This window comes from Myxocyprinus asiaticus, chromosome 26 (genome assembly GCF_019703515.2).
Source record: "Myxocyprinus asiaticus isolate MX2 ecotype Aquarium Trade chromosome 26, UBuf_Myxa_2, whole genome shotgun sequence".
Taxonomy (NCBI): domain Eukaryota; kingdom Metazoa; phylum Chordata; class Actinopteri; order Cypriniformes; family Catostomidae; genus Myxocyprinus; species Myxocyprinus asiaticus.
In genome coordinates this window covers 16,571,254-16,592,473 of record NC_059369.1, presented here as the reverse complement: position 1 = coordinate 16,592,473, position 21,220 = coordinate 16,571,254, and the positions used below count along the sequence as shown (strand labels likewise).

The window sequence follows — 21,220 nt, the reverse complement described above, 5'->3', positions numbered from 1 at the left end:
TAAAAAGGAAACTTAATTCAAGATACTGTATGTTCTCTGAAAATAAGTCTTAAATGGATAGTTCACCCAAAAATGAAAATTCTCTCATCATATACTCACCCTCATGCTCTCCCAGATGTGAATTACTTTCTTTCTACTGCAGAACACAAATTATGATTTTTAGAAGAATATTTCAGCTTTGTAAGTCCATACAATGCAAGTGAATGGGTGGCAAAACTTTGAAGCTCCAAAAAGCACAAAGGCAGCATAAAAGCAAACCATAAGACTCCGGTGTTTTAATCCATGTGTTCAATAGTGATATGATAGATGTGGGTGAGAAATAGATCAATATTTAAGTCCTTTTTTGCTAGACATTCTTCTCCCTGCCCAGTAGGGGGCGATATGCACAAAGAATGTGAATCACCAGAAACCCAAGAAGTGAGAGACTTAATGAGAGAATTTGCATTTTTGGGTGAACTCTTGTTTTAAGCATGTTTAGATATTTTTCTTACTGGAAAACAATACAAAATGCTGATTAAGATCAAAAAATCAGTGCTATACCATATAGTCGTGTGTGTGTGTGTGTGTGTGTGTGTGTGTGTGTGTGTGTGTGTTCAGTATTGTTGGGAGTGTTAGACCAGCGTGTGAGCGACAGGGTCTTCCAGGCTACCATAGAGAGAAGACTGGCTCTGTTGCTGGGTGATGTGCTTGGGACGGGCCGTCGCTTTAAGAGAGCAACTAGTGTTGGAAACAACAGTGTGCAGGTTTGTCTAAATCTACTCCCATTTGTAATTATTTTTCCTTTTTGTGCTTTTCTTTAGCGAATACTTAAAAATGACCATAGACATTTGCTATGTACAGTTGTGCTCAAAAGTTTGCATACCCTGGCAGAAATTGTGAAAGTTTGGCATTGATTTTGAAAATATGACTGATCATGCAAAAATCTTAAAATAAAAAACTTTTATTTAAGGATAGTGATCATATGAAGCCATTTATTATCACATAGTTGTTTGGCTCCTTTTTAAATCATAATGATAACAGAAATCACCCAAATGGCCCTGATCAAAAGTTTACATACCCTTGAATGTTTGGCCTTGTTACAGACACACAAGGTGACACACACAGGTTTAAATGGCAATTAAAGGTTAATTTCCCACACCTGTGGCTTTTTAAATTGCAATTAGTGTCTGTGTATATATAGTCAATGAGTTTGTTTGCTTTTACGTGGATGCACTGAGTAGGCTAGATACTGAGCCATGGGGAGCAGAAAAGAACTGTCAAAAGACCTGCATAACAAGGTAATGGAACTTTATAAAGATGGAAAAGGATATAAAAAGATATCCAAAGCCTTGAAAATGCCAGTCAGTACTGTTCAATCGCTTATTAAGAAGTGGAAAATTCGGGGATCTCTTGATACCAAGCCAAGGTCAGGTAGACCAAGAAAGATTTCAGCCACAACTGCCAGAAGAATTGTTCAGGGATACAAAGAAAAACCTCAGGAGAAATACAGGCTCTCTGGAAAAAGACAGTGTGGTTGTTTCAAGGAGCACAACATGACGATACTTGAACAAAAATGAGCTGCATGGTCGAGTTGCCAGAAAGAAGCCTTTACTGCACCAATGCCACAAAAAAGCCCGGTTACAATATGCCTGACAACACCTTGACACGCCTCACAGCTTCTGGCACACTGTAATTTGGAGTGATGGGACCAAAATAGAGCTTTATGGTCACAACCATAAGCGTATGTTTGGAGAGGGGTCAACAAGGCCTATAGTGAAAAGAATACCATACCCACTGTGAAGCATGGTGGTGGCTCACTGATGTTTTGGGGGTGTGTGAGCTGTAAAGGCAGGGAGAATCTTGTAAAAATTGATGGCAAGATGAATGCAGCATGTTATCAGAAAATACTAGCAGACAATTTGCATTCTTCTGCACGAAAGCTGCACATGGGACGCTCTTGGACTTTCCAGCACGACAATGAACCTAAGCACAAGGCCAAGTTGACCCTCCAGTGGTTACAGCAGAAAAAGGTGAAGGTTCTGGAGTGGCCATCACAGTCTCCTGACCTTAATATCATCGAGCCACTCTGGGGAGATCTCAAACGTGCGGTTCATGCAAGACGACCAAAGACTTTGCATGACCTGGAGGCATTTTGCCAAGACGAATGGGCAGCTATAACACCTGCAAGAATTTGGGCCTTATAGATAACTATTACAAAAGACTGCACGCTGTCATTGATGTTAAAGGGGGCAATACATAGTATTAAGAACTAAGGGTATGCAGACTTTTGAACAGGGGTGATTTAATTTTTTTCTTTGTTGCCATGTTTTGTTTTATGATTGTGCCATTCTGTTATAACCTACAGTTGAATATGAATCCCATAAGAAATAAAAGAAATGTGTTTTGCTTGCTTACACATGTTTTCTTTAAAATTGGTACATATATATTACCAATTCTCCAAGAGTATGCAAACTTTTGAGCATAACTGTATGTACTCTTGCTGTCCACTGAAGATCATTGAATTAATTAAAAGAGCATTTCCTGTGTGTGCATCTGATGCCTCTTTGGCTTCTTAATCAGTCTGTGTCTTTGTGCCACATCCCCACACCTGCTGTCCCTCTGCAAATCATCATTCAGGGGCAGAAGTATCCATGGCAACACCCTCCTATTCATCCCTGGCCCGGGGAGCCACTCAAAAAACTACCATTTTAGCTCTGCCGGATTGCTGACGCGTCATACTCCAGATAAATCATTGAACACAGCTCGCAGACAGCTAGAGTGATTTTTAAAGCATGAATTGCTTGTTCTGCCTGCAAAGGAGAGATTTTCTAGTTACATGGAGATTATGGAGTGCGGGACTGACCATGCATTAACCTTCCCCAATCATAGAATAGCTGACCTTTTAGTGTCCAAATTACTTGTGTTCATAATGACAAGTCATTGCGCAGTCATCTTAACACTGTCATTAACTAACTAATTAGCTGGAAATGAATAGGTCATTTCTAATTTTAGAGTGGTGACGAATTCTGGAATGTTATACAAGCACACTGATTCTTAAAGTAAAGGTTAAAGACATCCTATTTCGAAAATTTATCAAGTAGTTGGATAGCCAAGCATCACTATTGTCCATTCTTAGGCATTTGAACAAACTCTTAAAATTCAGTACGTAACTCACTGTGCATTGTTTTTGATATGGACATGTATGATACCTTAAAACTTGTGGCTTATTTAGGAGAGCTGTGTTACTACTTTTCTAAGTGATCAGACTTATGATTTTGCATGTTAGATGCTAAAGCAAAATAGGGAAAAATAGTAATATGGACCCGAGCCATACGTATATAGGGATGAGAATGTCATTAGGGTTGGGCTCTGACTTGGGCCGGTAAGCAACCAACTAACAACCACTTAGCAACACAGTAGCAACCACTCCGAACACCTTAGCAACCACATAACACTGCCCCAGCAACCATCCAGAACACCCTAGCATCATGGTGGCGAGTTTTTCAGGGGCAAGCACCGCTCATAAATGTAAAAATCTAGTTGTGATATGGAGCAGGCATCCTCTGTGCTACCTCTGATAATGCATCTTGTGGTAGCAGCACTCTCAAAATGAGTTTTTAATGTCTCTGGTTAGTGAGGGTTCACCACTCTGAGCTCTTAATGTGAGGTGAGCCCACACACTGCCACTCTCTTTCCACCCCAATAACCCTGCAGACTAGAAACATGTTAGAGCCAACTCTTAACGGGTATTTACACTTGGTCATTTCATGCGTTTTAATGATCGGATAGCTATCCGATAAAAAAAAAGAAAAAAAGACCAGGTGTAAATGCCCTTCAAGACGGATTAGAGATGGATATATATCTGATCACTCAAACCACCTCCGCATTCCAGATGAAACTCCGTCAAGTGTAAATGCATCTTTCTGTTCAAGCCAAATATGCAAACTTTACTCCACTCAAACAGGGATACGTCAGCATAGGGAAAACGTGAAACATATCAGCTGCTACCGAGTATTTGCATAGGGCTTGTGTTGCGTAATAAATAATAACAAAGAAAGGAATGGATGCATGTTGTAGGAGAGAGAAAACTTTTTTCTTTTTTATTTAAAACAGATAGCTGATGAAACTGAAACTAAACACTCACAGTAAACGCAGCTGACGTGGATAATGCGTCTTACCTATGATAAGCCCTGAGGGGAAAAATACACCACGCACAGACACATGCACTTGGCAAAGTCACTTGGAATCGAATAATAAATCACATCTTTTAAATTTGCTGCCCGGCATTAGCATAATCAATGAAGTTATCTCTGTTTTATATAGCAGGAATTGAAGATCGGATTTATATCCATTTTGCGGAGACACATTAATGTGGCCAAGTGTAAATGGAATGTGCTTATTCAATTGGATAGCAATCCGATTATTAAAAACACATGAAGTGCCAAGTGTAAATACCCTCTCTCTCTCTCTAAAGAAAAATTCACAGGCCTTTTCTCTTTCAGCAAAGCCTGTTTCAGTTTTGTCATGAAAACATTTCCATTTCAGAAGCTAACTGTAACCTACTCATAGTTCATGTTCCTTACATGTTTTTGTGTACAAAGAACAATTGGCATCTATAAACATGCAGTTGAAGACCCCATTAAATCATTTGACAAGTTTTCTTTCTATGTTGACATACTGTTGAAACAGTACATTTGGGCAAGACATTTAGAAGAATCTGTAGTTACGTCACAGCCATTAACCATGATTTTCTATTGCTAGTCAGTTGCAGTTTTCTTAGAAAGCTTGGCCAACATTTACATTGTTTAGATGCTAAACAATTCATTCAAGTATCCGAACTGTATCAGGGAATGACAAAAATTTTACATTGGTGTTAAAGGTGCTGTAAGCGATTTTTGCCGTTCTTGAACTTCCACCAGATTAGCCATTGAATTAGCCTCTTTCCAAAACCCAGCACTCCAAAGACACACACACACACAGACACACTCGAGAACGTTGTGTTGGAGCAGATGGAGGGCTAAGAGTCCCTGTGAGCATTTTGCTGTCCGTTCCTGAGCATTTCGTGGGAGCAAGACACCTTTCTGGCACTTACACAAGCAATATATGTGCTGCCCAGTGAACTCGCCCAATGACTGACAGGCAAACATTCTTCTGATTGGCTGAATAAATTATCTGACCACGGCTCGCGTACATCTTTTCCTTGCTGTTTACCGTACCTAGGGCTGTTACAAAGACAGGTGTGATATTTCATGACATCTATTTCAGTGATATCTGACAGATGATAAAGGCATTTTCTGCATGTCATTTCATTAAAAAAATCACTTGCAGCAGCTTTAATAGTTGGGGTCCTCAAAATAGTTTTAAGTATTTAGCTGTTGTGTTGTTTAGTCTCATTAGCTTTGGATGAACAGGCCTATTGTTTGTATTTTGTTCAGATTGTGCAGACCACGCGTCTGGTGGGCCCTGACAACCCCCTGGAGATGATCTACTTTGTAGAAGGAGTAAACGGACAGAGGCTTCCCGCTGCAACAACAGCGAACATGCTCAACAGTCTTGACATGCAACATGCAGCTATCATCATGGGATACCGAATCCAGGGAATATTAGCACAGCGTGAGCATTCAGAACTTTTAATTCTTTCAGTGGAAAAAAATCATTAGAGAGAAACTATAACATATTGTAACATTAACTTTGCATAGCAAGACTATAATAGAAACAATGATTTATTGATAATTTAAAGGATTTCGATATTTCAGGTAGGTATCATATCAGGCAGTGTTTTTTGGTGGTATTCTTTATTTCTACTTTCTCTAAACATCAAAAGAGTTGAGTTCAGTGAGCAAGAAATCTCTAGAGAGCGCTGCCTTTTTATGTAACATTTAAATGACAGGCTTACAGCTGCATCACCCACAGCAAAAACAGTAGATTCACCAACCCCAATTTATGGAATAAGTGTGTCTAAAACTCCCACCAAATATATGAATTTTTACTTTCTTTGCATTTGATCTACTGTATTTGTGTAACTTTTGTTAATGCAAATCATAATTCTAATTGCCATATTCATATCTACATGACATATACCAGTAATTGAAATACACATTGCAAAAACTCAACAGGCCACATTCTAAAGAGCCATTCAGACAGAACGTGTTCTTGCGTTTAATACATTTAAAAAAAAAAAAAAAAAGCTAAATGTAGCACAACGAATGGAGCAGAACGAAGGTGTCTCTTTTTAAGTTCAAATTCTTTTAACTTGACGTTAGGGCTGGGCGATAGGACGATGTAATCGGATATCGACGATATCTTATTAATATGATGATGCCGATTGCGAAACTTATTGACAGACAATTACCGGCAATTTCGGGAACTGGCAAAACCATGAATCTGGGAAGTTATATATTAAACAGTATAGTTCTAATAATATAGTATTTATAATTATATATTAAAAAGTACCCCAGGGTGTGAAACTAGCACCCGCCACCCGCCAAATGCGATGAGGCTAAATCCAGTTTGCAAGCTCCTCGTTCAAATGCAGGAATTTCATGCACGGGTCATTTTGCTCATCTACCTGCAACAGGCGGGCAAACTGTAAGACGTCTCGGAGTGACACATGACAAGAAATGCTGTTAGTCACAAAGACATGCGCTTGAAGAAACACACTTTATTATATTTTTAAGAACAGATAAAAGAAGACTTCAATGCCCGTGTAGGATTCGCTGTTTGTTCAGAGCCTTGCAGCGCAAGCTGTCTTGTGGAACAAGCGCATGTAAAGAGTTTTCACTCTTTTTTGGTTTGGTTTGCAAGAATAATGTAATCTGTGAGAATGCTGCAAATGATCTCCGATCATCTCTGGAGGTGCTGTGAGTTTAGTTCGCTTTATTTCCATGGAGCAGTTCTCGGTTAACATGCATTGTGAACGCAACTCTGTAGGTTCAGTAATAAATATCTTTGTATTAAATAAACAAAGACGAAAGTGATTAAATCATAAAGTAATAAAAGACACGTTCACCTTGAACCTAAAATTTAGCTTTATTTAATTTTCTTTAGGCAGCATTAACTGTATTACCAAAACGCAATACAAACACAAATTCAGACACACATTTGGCAGCATTATTTTGGGAACACAAGGGAATATATTAGGCTTTATTATTATGTTTAAATGTATAATTGTCTTTAGGTTTTTTTTTAGTTTTTTTTTTTTCCCTTTTCTCCCCAATTTAGAATGCCCAATTCCCAATGTGCTCTAAGTCCTCGTAGTGGCGTAGTGACTCGCCTCAATCCGGGCGGAGGACGAATCTCAGTTGCCTCTGAGTCCGTCAATCCGCACATCTTATCACGTGGCTTGTTGAGCACGTTACCGCGGAGACCTAGCGCGTGTAGAGGCTCATGCTATTCTCCGTGGCATCCACGCACAACTCACCACGCGCCCCACCAAGAACAAGAACCACATTATAGCGACCACGAGGAGGTTAAGCCAACGTGAGTCTACCCACCTTAGCAACTGAGCCAATTGGTTGCTTAGGAAGCCTGACTGGAGTCACTCGGCTGTCTTTAGTTCTTAATCTGTAGGCTATTAGTAATTTCCCACCTGTTGCCGTTGACGGATACTTGGCGTGATGGAAAATGGGGGGAGATGGTAAATGTTTGGATTTGGGGAGGAGGTTGTATAAGATTTTTGATCACTTGAATTTAGAAATGCCAAAGTTTTTCCAGTTTAAATAAATAAATTTAAATTTTAAAGAAAAATCAATAAAGCAAACATATTCACTGACCCTCGGCAGGGGGGTTGACGATGTAATCGGGTATTGCAATATTTTGTAAGGTGATTATCGATAAAATACTTTTTACATACCACCCAGCCCTACTTGACATGGCATCTTAAAAATGCGGTGCAGAAAAAAACAGCGAGATGTGGCGCAACAGTCACAGATGTCTGTCTAGTTCGTGTTTACATAATACATAGTAAAAATAAAAAAAACGCAGATGGGCGAAAAAACATGTTCGATGTGAACAGCCCTTTAGGCAGCACTGCATGTATCCTTCACAGAGTAGGTCATTCCAGAATGTCATTAGCTTAGCAACATCAAATTTGTTGGAAACAATTGTTGGTTGGGTCTCCCATGCTATTTGTGTGGCACACAGAGCCACACAATCAGTCACTTATGGGGTTCCATGACAGTTAGGATGCAGCCTTAAAAGACAGTACCTACCTATGTAGGCAGCATGGCAGCTCACTAGGGTTTGGAACAAAGCTATGTGGCGAACAATTTTCGAAATCATTCTTGTAGTCTCAAATGTGAATGAGGTATAATTACTGTACATGAGTGAATGTTATATACTGTACTGGCCTTAGACTCTGACATGTAATCCTTCTACCCCCTCTGTATGTCCAGCTGTGGAGAAACAGGCCTCACCTGCCTCAGACGCTGAGAAAACCAACACATGGATAATCGTGGGGGTGGTGGTCCCCGTGCTGGTGGTGATCATTATTATAACCATCTTGTACTGGAAACTCTGCCGCAAAGACAAACTGGAGTTCCAGCCGGACACCATGAGCACCATCCAACAGAGACAGAAGGTAAGCGAGAGACAGAAAGACAGGAAAACTCTGTGTAATGATTCAGTAACTAAATGTATTAAAGTACTCTTTCAGCCCTCATTATAAAACTCTCCCAGAGATGTCATAACTTTCTTTCCTGCTGAATGGGTCAGCAGTTGGTCATTTGGGTCTTTTATGGGTTTTGTTTTGTGTCCAGCATTTCTGTTGAGTCATGTCAGTGATATTGCTAATCAGTCTGTGGGCTCCTGTGTGTCTTAGCTGTTTATCTCATATCTCATTGAGTCATTTAAATGACTCTGTGACAGGATGCTGGCTAACAGTGTGTGTGTGTGTTAATAAGATCTGAATCGGTTACATGAGGAGGCTTTTCTGCTACTCTGCCTGTTTTTACACACACACACGCGCGCACACACACACACACACACACACAGTCATACTTGCATTGGGAAGTCTGATTCATTCAAGCGAATAGTTGCATTGTTTATGATTCCAAAATGTCACCCACCTAACAGTTTTACCCAAAAACATAAAAATTATTTGTTTATGAATCAAGCATCACTGATTAAAAACATTTTTGCAAACTTGTTTGAACAAATCATTAAAAAGAAAAGATTCAAAGAATGATTTGTTCATGAATCAGACATAGTTTGTCGTATTGATTCACAAGTGTTTTGCTGTTTAAGGAATCATTAAAAAGAACATTAAAAAAGAATGATTTGTTAATGAATCAGACATCGATAGTAGGGGTGGGTAAAAATATTGTTTTTCTGATTAACCGCAATATTTATTTGAACGATCTCGATATCGATTCTTAAATCCCAAGATCGATTTTTAACTCAATGTACAACCCTCTACTACAGTGAGAGGAAATCACTCACATTTGCAACCAATTTTCAGCAGCGAGATCCTTTCACCGCGTGTTGACAGTAAAAGTTGTTCTGTGTAATGTGTGTTCAAGACGAGATCCACACAACCCATTTGTCATTGAATAATGTCTTTTAATCCCCTTTCTGTTCTTTACAGTCAGTTGTTGATCAAAAACAACTACAAAAAAACATTTCATTCTAATCATGCATCGCACAGATGAGGTAAAACCATTTGAGTCCTCTCTCGTTAACATGCGCTTATTTAAAGGCGCTGTTTACAGAAATTCATCTTTTTGTTAAAGAGACAGTACTGGTTTTAGCATGTGTTCAACAAATGTAAATGCTTGTAAATAGTTCAAATTATGCAATTTAACAAATAATATATTAAATATAATCTTATTTACTGATTGAAAATTTTTATTTGTTCATTTTTAAAAAGCCAAAATGTGACCAAAATGATGAAAAATAAAATATCATTAGTAAAATTAATATTTTCCTAAAGTACCTAGTTAAAAGATCCCCCGTATAATTAACAGCATTTGCTGGGAGATAATTTATTTTATATGTAAGCAAAAGGGTCATTATAACTGAAATAATCCCATATGAATAGATATTTAATCGAATTGGCATCTAATTGAATCGATAGCTTGTGAATCGGAATCAAACTGAATCAGGAAGTCTGTATCAATACCCAGCCCTAATCGATAGTCATACCCATTCACACATTTTTTGCAAACTGGTTTGAAGGGATCATAAAAGAACAAATTTAAAATAATTTGTTTATGAATCAGTCATCATCTGTCAAACTGATGCACAAGTGCTTTTCTTTTGGTTTGAAGAAATCATTAAAAAGAACAGATTCAAAAGAATTTGTTTATCAAATAGCACTGATTAACAAATGCTTTGCAATTGGTTGGAACAAATCATTACCGGTTCGAAATAATTATTTAATGAATTGTACATCCCAAGTCGTACTGTATGTTACTGCTGTTTTCACGTCTATAACCAGACTTGACATGCACAAGCACACACACATGCAGAGTCACAGCAGGAATTAAGTCTAAAGCTCAGCTGGCTATTTGGTTAATGCTCAGAAGTGAAGTTCTTATCCAGAGCAGCACATGCTGCTCCTCACAGTCTGAACTCTTGATTCAACCACACTCAGCTTAGTAGCACACACTCATTATACACTCCATGTGTCTCTTCACTCATTTCTGCTCTGCACCATACCACACTTCCCTCAAGAACTGCCCTGCTCACTTATACCTTCTCAACAATTACCCTTCTAGATCCACTGGTATAATCATTTTTACGATGTTAAATAGTCTGGTTCTCACACTTTTGATTGCTAAGTTCTTACTCAAATTGATACTTCCAGGAAAATCAATTTTGACACAAAATCTACAGTTTTTATGGGCAGTATGAGTGTTTGGGAAACCTGTTTGAAAACTAATTATTTCTGCAATTCTGTTTGGTGCCATTAGTGCGGCAGAAATTGTACACATTTAAATGAACCTTTTAAGGTTATGTGTGGTCCATTTACTCATTGTCATATGAATATGCTCCCTTATGTCACGCCTCTTTCTTTCTCTCTCTCTCTTTCTTTCTCAAGTTCTCCATCTAACACATAGCCATTCATATCTTAACACTTATTCCCTCCCCCATGCTTGCGCAGTCTACCACCTCATTACAGAAATCCATACCAGCAATCCAAAGTTCAATGACTCCTATCAAGAGCAAAGAGCTTTTAGAGAGTAGTGATGAAGAAGGGGAGGAGGAAGAGGAAGAAGAAAAGGAGGAGGAGGAGGAAGAAGAAAATGAGGAAGAAGAGGAGGAAGAAAGGAGAGAGGAGAAGGTAGAGGCTGGTAGAGTAGTCGGCATAGTATGCTGAAGACCATAGAATAGTCTGCCGATTAGTTCCCTTACAGTATGTACAAGATTCCTCTTCCTCTTTAATCTTCAGCCTGAGGAGTGTCACACTAGCACCAGTGTATCTCTGTCGACGTTTTCAGTCCTTGTACGTACAATTTTAGCACTGCAAAAAAAAAAAAAAAAACGTAATTAACCTTTTGCTCCCCCTCACCTCCTGCGTGGACTGTGTGTTTTGCCTTCGCTACACACTATGCATAATTTAATTTCATTTAAACTAACTGATCTCAGTTTAGGACACTCTGGACTGTCAGTAAAGGGTTAAACTTTTGATGCACCGAGTCATGTAGCAAAACAACATGGCGCCGATCTCAGCGGAGTTTGTCTTTGGGAGAAACTGTATGAAACCTCATACAGTTTTTACACAAATCTGTTTGAGTCAAAAGACTAGAGTCTCAAGTTTCATCCAGTATGCCATTTTGAAAATTTCAGCAATTTAACGTGAAACAGCACGCTGTTAAACACAGTGACGACAGACAAGGACTATAGGGCTATTTTTCTCTTAGAAATCCTATATTCACTGTGCATTATCACATTGAAAATCAATCGGTTCATCTAAAAGCTGAAAAATGTTGCGTGCAGAGGCTTTATATGGAGTTAGGAAGAAAATTTCGAACTATTCTGAGACCAGTGCAGACAGACAGCTGGAGGTTAAGTCATTCACTAAATAGGGAGCATCCTATAGCTTTCCTCTGCAGCCAAGTGCATTCACTCCTAACATCCAACCAAAAGTTCAGTTTCAGGCTGCAGATTATGTTTGGACCACTCAACATGGTTTTTAGACATGGGACAATGGTAATCAGTACATAGATTCAGAATTTATCATGTATAATTTTATTTTAACATAGTTGGCAGTGATTGGACGATGCTGGCCATTACTTTGAATCAGAATTATTTATGCTAATTTCTGATTGGTAAAATGCTTCAGCACTGGCTATCACATGTTTGTTTGACAGTGCAAAGAGCGAACATTGAGATTTTGTTGCCAAAGTAGAAAAAAACATTTAAAATCAAGTCAAATAATTTTTATTTCTATATAGTTTTTTATTTGTGCTTTTCCCAATACACATTGTTCTAAAGCAGCGTACAGAAAATCAGCTGTAATGTCTGTAACATTTCAAAAACATGAAGAACCAACACTCCTGGAAACATAATAAACTATAAAAAAAAAAAAAAAATCAGACTTTCTATATCTTTTATTTTTATTATTATTTTATTTATTTTTTTCTCCCAATTTGGAATGCCCAATTCCCAATGCGCTCTAAGTCCTCGTGGTTGCATAGTGATTCGCCTCAGTCCGGGTGGCGGAGGACAAATCCCAGTTGCCTCCGCGTCTGAGACAGTCAACCCGTGCATCTTATCACGTGGCTTGTTGAGCGCGTTGCCACGGAGACATAGCGCGTGTGGAGGCTTCACGCCATCCACCGCGGCATCCGCGCTCAATTCACCATGCGCCCCACCGAGAACAAACCACTGACCTACCCAGGCCCCCGACTTTCTATATCTTTAAATCTTTACAGTTTAGTCCTGCTGTCCACATATGAGGAGATACATTTTTAGGAAAACTGTTTGCTCTTTTTTCATGTTTACTAGGGGCTTTTAGTTACAAATCAAAAAGGGAAATGGAAAATGCATACAGCGGTCACACTCGAGTCTCAAGAGGTTAAACATCCTTAAAACAAGATTGAAGTATTTGATAAGCAAAATTGTGATAAGACTGGATTTTTAGAGAAAATATCTGGAAAATACAGTATATTCAACAAAGAATTATTGGCAAATAGTTTTTTTTTAATTATTATTATTATTATTATTATTATTATTATTATTATAAACCTTGCTTAATTCTTTTATATTTATGCTTAAAAGAAGTTTAAAGAAATATTAACATATGGGAAAAATATTGAATTTGAGATTTACTCTTTGAAAACATGTATTCATTTCTTGTACAATTTTGCTTCTCATGTAAATGTATGTTGTCTTAAAGATGTTTAGATATTTCTATGGAAAAACAAGACAAAAATACTGATTAAAAAATTATTTTTGCAGTGAGTTCTATGAGGACCCTTTTGATGTGAATAGGTGTGTGTAGTACAGCCAAAAGTAGTGTCGTGGAGAACATGTTGAAACCTGATCAGTTTATGTCAAAAGCTAAGCATCTGACCTGATGGGAAGGCAAGCAACATCTAATTCCCACCCTCATCCAAATCAGAAACCAGTTATTGCGGCCAGAAGCATCAAGACAATGGAGAGTATTGAACAAGAAGAGGAAGAGGAGGAGGAAGATGAACAAGAGGAGGGAGAAGCCAAAGAAGAACCCAAGAAAACTCTAAAGAAACAGTTGCCATATAATATGAGAATGCTGGAGGTATACTTGAACTGTACAGTAAGCTTAGGAGCGGTGTGATTTAGTGAGGTATTTTCTAGAATCCTGTGGCTAGTCCTAGTTTTAGTATTTTCAATTGCTGATCATCTCTCTTCATTGCACTGATAGTAAGCAATCAGGAAAAATATATAATTCCTAGATGTACATATTTGAATTTGAATCTTCTTCTCTGGCCATTTGGTCTAAGCCTGGGTAACCTGGACTATATTCCAGACTAGATTTGGTACTGCTGCTGAGCAAACTCACAGAAATGAGATAATGGCTTCCTTTATCGTGTGCAGATTTTTTCTAAACAGCCTCATTTGCATTTGAAAGGGAATGTGAGAAATAGACATAGTCCCAGAAGATGAGCATGTATCAGTGAAATTGTCTCTATTGTGCCGGTTCCACTCACTGCACAACACAAAAGCTCTTATGCATTTTTCATAAATCTCTGTGTTTTCTGGCGATGCATGAAACATAGAATTTAATATTTTCCATTGTGACCCTTTGGTTTGTTTGGGCTGGAATCTCATGATACAAATAAACAGACACAAATCAGTTTACATTTTTATAACCAGCAGTTATAAATTAGTTAAATGTTAATGTTTTCAACCAATCATGGCTGAAATCACCAGATGTGTTTACCTTGGCAACTTTTTGGTCTTGATTCCAAGCTCTTGACTCTTTTGGTCTTTCTTAAATATATACTTTAACATCCAGCTGTTTAAATCTGTTCAAAATTATCAGCCAATCATGTTTCAAATTACAGTGAAATTTGATTACCGTGACAACTTTTTTCTCCATTTTAATCTCCAATTCCAACTGGTCTTTCTTAAGCAAAAATATTATGATCATTTGATTCTTAAATGAAAAGTTCACCCAAAAATGAAAATTCTGTAATAATTTACTCACCCTCATGTCGTTCCAAACCCGTATGACTTACTTTCATCACTGTGAACGAGCTTCTCCCAGGAACGTGCTGAGGGTGTCAAGATTTTCACCTAAATATGGCAGAGTTAAGTTAAATTATGACAGAATGTTCTTTTTGGAGGGAACTATTCCTTTTCAAGTGTATCTCTCTCTCTCTCTCTCTCTCTCTCTCTATCTGCTAGATCAAACCACAGGCTTTTGTAAACCTCTTGAAACCTTCCTTGGTTTTCTAATAACTGCTGGTTCCTGAAAGAGCCCTTGGGCATTAGCTTGCTCTGCTGTTGTGTTTGTTCGGTTCGTTTAATCTATTACAGTGCTGCAGACAGACAGGCCATTACTGCCCTAGTAGGTCTGGCCCGTGGTCAGTCGGCTGACCTCTGATCAAATGCATCCAATTTGAATGCTCCCTCCTCTCAATGTCTCTTTGATAATTCTCTGATATTAAGTTAATTACTGTCCCCTTGCTCAATTTAAGGCTTTGACTCAATACAGTGAAATTATGGAACCTGGTATTCCATAATTCACTTTTTTATGCCTTGTTTCAAGGTTATTATAGTTATAATTTAGCCTTAACTTTTTATTATTATTATTATTATTATTATTATTATTATTCATTTGGTCTGGTTTTAATGAGTTTTGACTCTATAATTGTTATGTTTCAGTATATATTTTTTATTTTAGTTTTTTGTAATTTATGGCTATAAGCTAATGTGTCAAATTATATAATTTAAATATGTTAAACACTGTTTAAATTTCTCAGGGCCATCAAGTGGCATTTTCATGTTTAATGAAGGCCAGCTGTAAAGTTTTCAAACTTTATAATGTTCTGTATGTCAAAAACCAAAACCAAAATGAATTTATGGTCATTTTTATTTTATTTTAGTTACGTTGGGGAGTCAGGAATATGTATTTCAGTTTAGTTTCAGGTTTTCTAATTATGTTAGTATCTGTTTTATTTCTGTTAATTTTCGTTGTCTGTTATTTAGTTTTTGTTAAAAGTATCCATTTGTGTCCATTTACATTGGCATTTTTAAGGCGTCTGGACCGTAGCCAGAACTGATTCTGTCTTGTGTTTATGAGTAGTGGGTGTTCTCATTTTAAGGAAGCATTTAGTCATTTAGCCTGCATCCCTCAGTCCCCATACAAATCCATTTCCTTAACAAACATCCTTCTGCATAAATGTTGACTTTTTCCTTTAATGATAGTCTTCAAATTACATTTTCCTCTCTTTCCTGCTGTTTCTGTGGTGGTGGCCTTTAGCTGCAGGCTTCCAGTGTAAAGGGTTTCGACTTTGCCAAGCTGCACATGGGCCAGCACAGTAAGGATGACCTCATGGTCATACAGGAGCCGTTACCACATCCTGTGACCGCTAAGGAGCAGAACCCAGGCGAGAACACAGAGGTGCCCACACCAAAGTCCAAAACCTCCTCCAAAACTTCCCGCAACGGCCAGCGCCGCAGGGGCCAGTAAGTGTGACAATGCTATTTTACATCCAGAATAAGAATTTTTACCCATAATTGAGTTTACACGCATAACAATGCAGATTCTAAACTGCAAGGCAGTGTGGATAGCATAAACATCACAAATTGACAGAGCATAACATTATAATGAAACAAAAAAAATTGTTGTTTTGCTACATAAACCTCATATTACAATACATTTTTTATTTATTTAAAGGCAGAAATTCAATTAAGATTAAAAACCCTGCTGATCAATAAAAAGCTTTTTAGAAGGATTACATCTCACACTAATCAATAGAAGGGTCTTAGGAGTGAAATTATAGCAGATCTCATGACTTGTGAACATGATTGTTGACAAGTGTATGCACACGTGTTATGAATAGAGAGATGACGTAATAAGATGTAATTCAGATAGATTCAGTACTGTATCAGCAAATACTTCATCATACTCATACTTTCTGCAAAGACACTGATCAGCCACAACATTAAAACCACTGACCAGTGAAGTGAATAACATTTATTATCTCATTACAATGTCGTTACAATGGCACTTGTCAAGGAGTGGGATATATTAGGCAACAAGTGAACAGTCAGTTCTTCAATTTCATGTGTTGGAAGCAGGACAAATGGGCAAGCATAAGGATCTGAGCGACTTTGACAAAGGCCAAATTGTGATGGGTAGACAACTGGGTCAGAGCATCTCCAAAACGGCAGGTCTTGTGGGATGTTCCCATTATGTTGTGGTTAGTACCTACCAAAAGTGGTCCAAGGAAGGACAACCGGTGAACCGGCGACAGGGTCATGGGCGCCCAAGGATCATTGATGCGCATGGGGAGCGGAGGCAAGCTTGTCTGGTCCAATCCCACAGAAGAGCTACTGTAGCACAAATTGCTGAAAAACTTAATGCTGGCCATGATAGCAAGTGTCAGAACACACAGTGCATCACAGCTTATGGGGCTGCGTAGCCGCTGACCAGTCAGAGTGCCCATGCTGACCCCTGTCCACCGCTGAAAGCGCCTGCAATGTGCACATGAGCATCAGACCTGGACCATGGAGCAATGGAAGAAGTTGGCCTGGTCTGATGAATCACGTTTTCTTTTAGATCACGTGGACGGCCGGGTGTGTGTGCGTCATTTACCTGGGGACGAGATTTCAGCAGGATGCACCATGGGAAGAAGGCAGGCCGGCGGAGGCAGTGTGATGCTCTGGGCAATGTTCTGCTGGGAAACCTTGGGTCCTGGCATTCATGTGGATGTTACTTTGACACGAACCACCTATCTAAAGATTGTTGCAGACCACGTACACCCCTTCATGGCAACGGTATTCCCTGATGGCAGTGGCCTCTTTCAGCAGGATAATGCGCCCTGCCACACTGCAAATATTGTTCAGGAATGGTTTGAGGAACATGACAAATAGTTCAAGGTGTTGGCTTGGCCTCCAAATTCCCCAGATCTCAATCCGATTGAGCATCTATGGGATGTGCTGGACCAACAAGTCCGATCCATGGAGGCCCCACCTCGCAACTTACATGATTTAAAGGATCTGCTGCTAATGTCTTGGTGCCAGATATCACAGGACACCTTCAGAGGTCTTGTGGAGTCCATGCCTCGACAGGTCAGAGCTGTTTTGGCGGCACGAGGGGGACCTACATGATATTAGGCAGGTGGTTTTAATGTTGTGGCTTATCGGTGTATAATAGACAGCCAGTTTTTAGATTATTTTATCTATGCATCTGTAACATACACCAACCTGTCTGAGCTAAAATAATCAGTAAGAAATAAAAATATCCTAATAATTAAGATGTTTCAAAAGTGAATAGAGCCAACTGTTCTGGACCAATAGATTACACCTGGAGCAATATGGTGAATGTGTAATGGAGCCAGCACCTAGTCACAACACTTTAGTAGTCTGACTAGATCTGAAAGAGCACTTTAAAGCATGACAGGTTTAGGTCATCTTCATGCTTTTCCCCTGGAGACTCATGCCTCATCAAAACTGAATGAGGGCTAAATATTGTTGTCTATCAAGATGGATGCATGGGAGGAGATTCAAGAATCATGTAATAAGTTGTAATTAACTGAATTTGCCATTAAAGGGATAGTTCACCCAAAAATTCTCACATCATTTACTCACCCTCATGCTTTCCCAGATGTGTATGAATTTCTTTCTTCTGCAGAATACAAATTATGATTTTTACAAGAATATCTCAGCCATGTAGGTCCATACAATGCAAGTGAATGGTGGCCAGAACTTTGAATCTCAAAAAAATCACATAAATGCGGCATAAAAGTAATCCACGATTACGATTCACTAAAGAAATTATGCAGATCAGGCAACGGCGCAAACGCAGCCACAAAATCGCTGCAGAACGCAATTTACACACGTAATTCTGATCTTGCGGCCCAATTCTGAGTGCAATATAGTAGAGGATGTCACAGACCACCGTATTTGACACACCCTGCCGGGACTGTACAGTATCACTTTGATCCAGACACCTGATCATCTCTTAAACATGCAGAATGTGTGCTTGACACCACGCATCTGGATGTATGCCAGGTTATAACGCTCTTCTCCATCATTTGATGATTATTTGATTAATTACTGCTGATATGATCGGTTGAAAATGTTCACAAACATCTCTTTTAAATAAAATTCATTTTACCGTCTACTTTATTTTGACGGTAATAGTGCGATCTAAATTGTGGCAGGCAAAATTGTTTTGAATGAAGCGCAATCTACAATGAGCCTAATTTACATAGAAAGGAGGCATGTTTGTGCGGAAAGGAATGACAACGACTTCATTTAAATACTCAAGACAGCGCAGTTTCAATGTGCCTGCTAAAATAGATTGCGAGTGGTTAGTGTATGAGATGCAGGTTTTGTGCTGAAATACTATGCGCAAAAGTGCCGCAACTGTTTAGTGAATCTGCAACTCAAAGTTCTGGCCGCCATCCACTTGCATTGTATGGACCTACAGAGTTGAGATATTCTTCTAAAACTCTTCACTTGTGTTCTGCAGAAGAAAGAAAGTCATACACATCTGGGATGGCATGAGGGTGAGTAAATGATGAGAATTTTCATTTTTGGGTGAACTATCCCTTCACATTTTTATTTTTATTTCATTGTCTTTTCCATGGCTCAGGATACAGAGTTTTGTATGTGTCTTTTGCTCAGAATTTCTCCATCGGAGGGGGATTCTGTAGGCAGTGATCTATCCAGTGAGAGAGGAACTCCTGAGGAGGGTGTGAGACCTGTTGGTCTGCCCAGCGATCCCAAACAATCACGAAAAGTGGTGGTTAATGGATTAAACGGTAAGTTTATTGGCTTTGATTTAGACTCAACGCATTTAGACTAGGGCTGTGGTGACACAATCATATACCAATATATCATGATTCTTTTTCTCACAGTTTTTCATCGATACTTTGTAACAATCCTTGTAGTGATATTATTTTTATTTAAATGTGTGTATCATATAATTTCCAATAGTTCAATGTGTGGAGAAGCAGGTCCTTTAAAGGAGCACAAATTCTGATACCGACATTTCTCAGTGCGGTCAGAGCCACTTCTACACTACTGAAAAAACTATTGTTAATCAGTTTTTATGTTATATATCTAAAAAAGATACATTTTATTTGAAAGGAAAACTGTAAGATAAAAAGACTTGTTTTCAGAAAATGTATATTTTTTCTTACCCCATTGGCAAACTATTTTATTTCTACATAAATCTCACATAATTATGTCTGATTTATTTTAAAATAAGAAAAAGCAGTTTTCCAATGAGGTAAGGCAAATAAACTTCATTCAAGATACCTTGCCTTATCTCATGCAGTTTTATAAGAATGTTTAGATATTTTTATAGGAAAACCAAGACAAAAAAAATACAGTTTATTTTCAGGAAAGGAAGAATATGTGATTAAAAGTTGTACAGAGTTGGGAAGTAAGAAAACCTGCATCTTTCAGTGGGAGATTTGTTGCTTTACCTGTCTTGATTTGTTCTCGTCAGCCAGACCTCATTCATACTGTCTCATATGTGAGGAACGACTACCTCGACTCTACTCTTGGCTGTTTGGGTTTCTCTCTCTCCCTTTATGTCTATCTCTATTCTTTCTCTATGTGTTCTCTCTTGTCAAATAGTGCCTGTGGCGATGACCCTCTCTCAACACTCATTTCTGCCCTCTCAAACTAAATAGGATGCAGTCTGACTAGCCAAGAAATGACACTTATCAACTCCCTCTCTCTTTCTCTCTCTCGCTCTGTCTTCCTCTGTCTGATTGTTGTTTCCTTTTTCATATAGGCCTATTCCCTCTCTCTCTTCATCCCCCATTTTTGTTTGATCCCTCCTGCGTACATTTTCTTCGCTCCTCCCTTTCAAAGGCACTTTCCTGTCCTTTCATCCCCCTCGTCTCATGATTATTTTCAAGTGATAACAATGATTTTGAGATAATATATTGACATACCCAGCATTCTACTCTTGTAAATATAACATGTGTTGAGTTTCCACCCATTTCTCTTCATCCCGAACATGTAATTTTTCTCTTTCTTATTTACATTCCTTTCATCTGTTCACCCCTCTGTTAATGGCCCACAGGAAAGAATAGAATTGGTAAGAGTGGCTCTCTCTGCTGTGGTAGTTTTAGCAGCTAGTTTAGTTGTAATTTATATATTGATGTAGTTGTTTCATAGTTTTCTTGGATGGTCATTCTGAGAATATTTTTTTGACAAGGTGTCGTCTTGCTATTACTGGTCTTTACCTTCCTTTCAAATGAGTGTGTAGAATTAGACAGACGATGCCCCCCTCTGGTGAGAAACTATACTCAGATGATCATTTCAGATTAATTACATGCTTCTTTTGTCCGCCTGTTTGTTAGTGCCAGCCCATTTTAATTTATTGACTGAATTTATTTCGATTTTGTGGAACGCATAAAATAGGTGAAAAATATGTGTTAAATAAATTACAGACCCCAAAATGCATTCAGACACTTTCTTCTTGTCAAACTAAGTAGAACATGTCCATAGTTAAAGTTATGATGTCATGAGTGAACTTGAGATGAATTGACTTCCACTTAAAGTGACCTTGGAAAAAACATTACAAAATAATAATAATATTAGAAAACATGGCACAAAAATTGAA

At 38.5% G+C, this 21,220-nt stretch overlaps 2 protein-coding genes and 1 long non-coding RNA gene across 5 annotated transcripts in view; 2 read left to right on the top strand and 1 right to left on the bottom strand.

The window, feature by feature from the left end:
- Positions 1-21,220, bottom strand: part of LOC127417294 (uncharacterized) — a 511,839-nt gene that overhangs the window by 328,277 nt on the left and 162,342 nt on the right. The window lies entirely within an intron of this gene.
- LOC127417291 (protein FAM107B-like) overlaps positions 1-21,220 on the top strand; it is a 212,003-nt gene that overhangs the window by 112,885 nt on the left and 77,898 nt on the right. The gene's annotated exons all lie outside the window — the stretch shown is intronic.
- The window catches only part of LOC127417278 (UPF0606 protein KIAA1549-like), a 93,910-nt gene that overhangs the window by 52,754 nt on the left and 19,936 nt on the right, over positions 1-21,220 (top strand). For both annotated transcript variants that reach the window (XM_051657179.1, XM_051657178.1), the window contains exons 9-13: positions 598-743; positions 5,415-5,592; positions 8,373-8,557; positions 15,890-16,095; positions 19,264-19,400. In XM_051657179.1, the coding sequence (XP_051513139.1) occupies positions 598-743; positions 5,415-5,592; positions 8,373-8,557; positions 15,890-16,095; positions 19,264-19,400 (852 nt within the window). The remainder of the gene's footprint in view (positions 1-597; positions 744-5,414; positions 5,593-8,372; positions 8,558-15,889; positions 16,096-19,263; positions 19,401-21,220) is intronic.